Genomic DNA, 3,118 nt, shown 5'->3' on the forward strand with positions numbered 1-3,118 from the left:
CGCCCGTGCCCGCACAACCTAGCCTGCTGGACGAGGGGCGGGGCGAGCGAGCCGCGGCGCTTCCGCTTTACACGCCCCAGCCGGCGACCGGTTCGATCTGGCTCGGGCCACTCTGACACCTTTAGTTTCGGCGAGGGAATCTGGGGCAGCCGAGGGGAGGCGGGGGCCTGAAGCTTTCAGAAAACAATGGGGGAGGGAGCAAAGGATACCCCTCGAAGCCCCCACCCAGATTTCGATATTGGAATCATTTTCTTTCTTCCCCGGGCCAGCCTCTGCTCTGTCCCCTCAGGTCAACTCAAGGTAGCCAGTGTGGCGACTGGAGAGGTCGGGGAACACGCTTTGTTTCAGAAGCGTTCACAGGAGTCCCCTGACACCTCCCACCCGAAAGATAGCTAAGGGGGGTCTTGCCAACCCTTCCCATCCAACTTCCATCTGAAAAGGATTTTCTGCTAAAGTTGGGTCCAGGGCCATCCGGCACCTGTAAGGCCGGCAGGAGCGTCCGCCCTCAACTCAGCTAAAGCCTGAAGTCGTTTCCTTTCGATGGTCCTTAGCAGGCCCAAAAGAGGGGCGACAGAATGTGATGTGACACGGGCCGGGCGCCCCCAGAAGCCCGGGAACAAACGTGAGTACGGAGTGGGTGGGGGTCGCTCTGGAGGGACCTTTACCGGCGCACGCCGGTTTCCTAGCCTCGCCCCAGCAGCGGCGCGAGCCCCCTCTCCCCACCCGCCCGCGCCCAATCCAATCAGCGCCTGCCATCGCCTTAGCAACAGGCTAACAAACCTGGCTCCGCCTATCCCAGGCGCCCGGGGCGGGGTCTCAGTTACCAGGCTAGTTTGAGAGCTCCCAATTTCAAGTCATTGAAACTATTCCAAACTGAGCTCGTCTACGCGTTGCAGGGTTTGGGGGGCATTTTGTTGGGGGTGCAGGGCATTTAGTTTTCTTTACCATGAAATCATGGTGTAACTAATGAAATTATATTTGTCCTCACAACTCATTGTTCTACTTTTCCCCCATTGCAAGTCTCAACCTCTTGAAAAATCTCTTTCTTTCACCCACTTCATAAAAGGCTGCAATATTCAGAAAGATAGAAACACAAACTCATCTATCTGCTTTTCAACAAATACCAAGATTGTCATTAGGCATCTGCATCTCCTATCAGTGTTAACGCTTGGAGACATTAATTAGTTATTTCAGGATGCAAAGTACCTGTATCTACGAAAATCCTACTAAAGAATTGAGTTCACCTCAATAGTTTCAGAAATCATGCATTAATACTGCCCCTCAAAGCATCCTTCATTTCTCACTTGCCTTAGTTCAGTCATCAGCACCTCTCCAGGATGTACGTTTTTAATATAAAAAAGAAGGTAAAATATGTCTCTAATTTTTTTCTGAAAATCGCCAACATCTCAACTAAATACTGCATTAAAAAGGAGAGGCACAAAAATTACATAACCAGTTTTAACATTATATTCTTCTTGGGCTAGGAATTAAGTCATCGCCACCACCTGACGCGTGTAACCAATCTGCTGAGAGCAGAACAAGCGCCCCTCCTCACCACCCCCCAGAACTGGTCCGAAACAGGATTGAACCGCTTCTAACAAAGGGTGGAAACTTAGAAAAACAAGCCTAGACTCTCCTATATTTCCACAATGTAACCATTTAAACAATAGATTGGAAATCTCAGGACTCCTTCTCCCTTTGACAACCCTTTATCTCCCTCTTCTAACCAAAAATCAAATCCAGTGTGCCCTATACTTTTCAATTCCATTTGACTGGCATGGGTTTCATTGAATGCACGTTCCAAAGTTAGATATGATGCTCGGAAAAGAAAATTACTGATCCTAAATGGCTTCTAAAACTGACTCGATACCTATCATAATGACAGACAGTACCCTTTAAAATAAGGAATGCCGGGTGTAAATTTTTAAAGGAACGGGAAAGAATAGAGAAAAAACACGTGGGGTGTTGATACCATATGTCAAAATAAGCCACATAAACCTTTTATGAAAGCACAGTGATCAATTCTTTAAAGTCTTTTGCATTCCAAATTAAAAATGAAACACGCCCATTGAGCCTCTTAAAAATGTTATTACATTTCTTTATCGAAGTTCAGTTTTTACATCTTAGGTTGCAAATAAAAGGGCAAAAATCTAAGACTGCAGCTTTTAGCAATTCATTTGAAAATATATTAGTAAAACGATTGAATTGGATTCAAGCAGAATTTATAAGGTGCAAATGGACTACAAGCGCGTATGGCACAGACCAAGCCGGGTATAGAGGTAGTTGAGTAAGTGTAGTTTGCAGTCACTTTGCAGATGCCTGCATGCATTACGGCTTAACATACGATGAACGTCAAGGAGAATCCAAACCTTCCAACTTTGCTAACCTTTATCAAACTGCTTAGTTATACTATGAGTAGAATCACGTTAATTCAGAAAACTGAAAACGTACGTTTCCAAAGAAAATGAGTCCAATGACTTCTGAATAACAGAAAAACTTACCTCTTTCGTGCCCAATTAAGATGTCTTTATGGTTGAAATATTCTACTTCTTCAGTGTAATTCTGTGTATAGGCAGTATTGGAGCCGGCGTTTCTAGATTCAGTCCAGCGTACTTTCGCATGTCCTCTTGCATGAATTTTAAGAGATTTTACTCTGATTTCCCCAGTAACTTCTAAATTTACCCTTCCTGAGACAGTATCCCCACTAGAATACACAGGGACATTGCTGTCATTAAGACAGTCAAAGCTTATTGTCAAACTCTTCACCTTTCCCAGCACCATGTTTATAACAAAATCTATAAAAATATAATGTAAGACAAAAAAGTCAAGATCGCATATAAAATGTGATCTTCACTTAACACTGATCGATATTTTTGCCGTGCAAAATGCTTGCAGGCCGGATCAGTGATTCTCTACAAATAGTTCATTGAGATTTCTTAAAAAGTCAGGGCAGCAGAAGCTGCTGCTCCGCGCTCCCGCTCGTCTCAGTGGTCTCCTTACAAAGACGGGCGGCTAAAGGCTGCCAGCTCACTTTAAGAGCAGCTTTGTGAAAAACAACCCCAGTGCGCAGGCGCAGGCAGCGGCTGCTGTCCGCCCTCCCTGCGCGCCCCCTCCCGCG

At 45.6% G+C, this 3,118-nt stretch overlaps 1 protein-coding gene and 1 long non-coding RNA gene across 2 annotated transcripts in view; one reads left to right on the forward strand and one right to left on the reverse strand.

Annotated features, from left to right (window-relative positions):
• The window catches only part of ARRDC3 (arrestin domain containing 3), a 15,638-nt gene extending 12,596 nt beyond the window's left edge, over positions 1 to 3,042 (reverse strand). The window contains exon 1 of the mRNA XM_011944261.1: positions 2,502 to 3,042. Coding sequence (XP_011799651.1) covers positions 2,502 to 2,781 — 280 coding nt within the window. The 5' untranslated portion in view covers positions 2,782 to 3,042. The remainder of the gene's footprint in view (positions 1 to 2,501) is intronic.
• LOC105513401 overlaps positions 65 to 3,118 on the forward strand; it is a 41,166-nt gene continuing 38,112 nt past the window's right edge. The window contains exon 1 of the long non-coding RNA XR_001002019.1: positions 65 to 622. This is a non-coding gene — a long non-coding RNA (uncharacterized LOC105513401). The remainder of the gene's footprint in view (positions 623 to 3,118) is intronic.

Source organism: Colobus angolensis, unplaced genomic scaffold, assembly GCF_000951035.1.
Source record: "Colobus angolensis palliatus isolate OR3802 unplaced genomic scaffold, Cang.pa_1.0 Scaffold23, whole genome shotgun sequence".
Classification (NCBI taxonomy): domain Eukaryota; kingdom Metazoa; phylum Chordata; class Mammalia; order Primates; family Cercopithecidae; genus Colobus; species Colobus angolensis.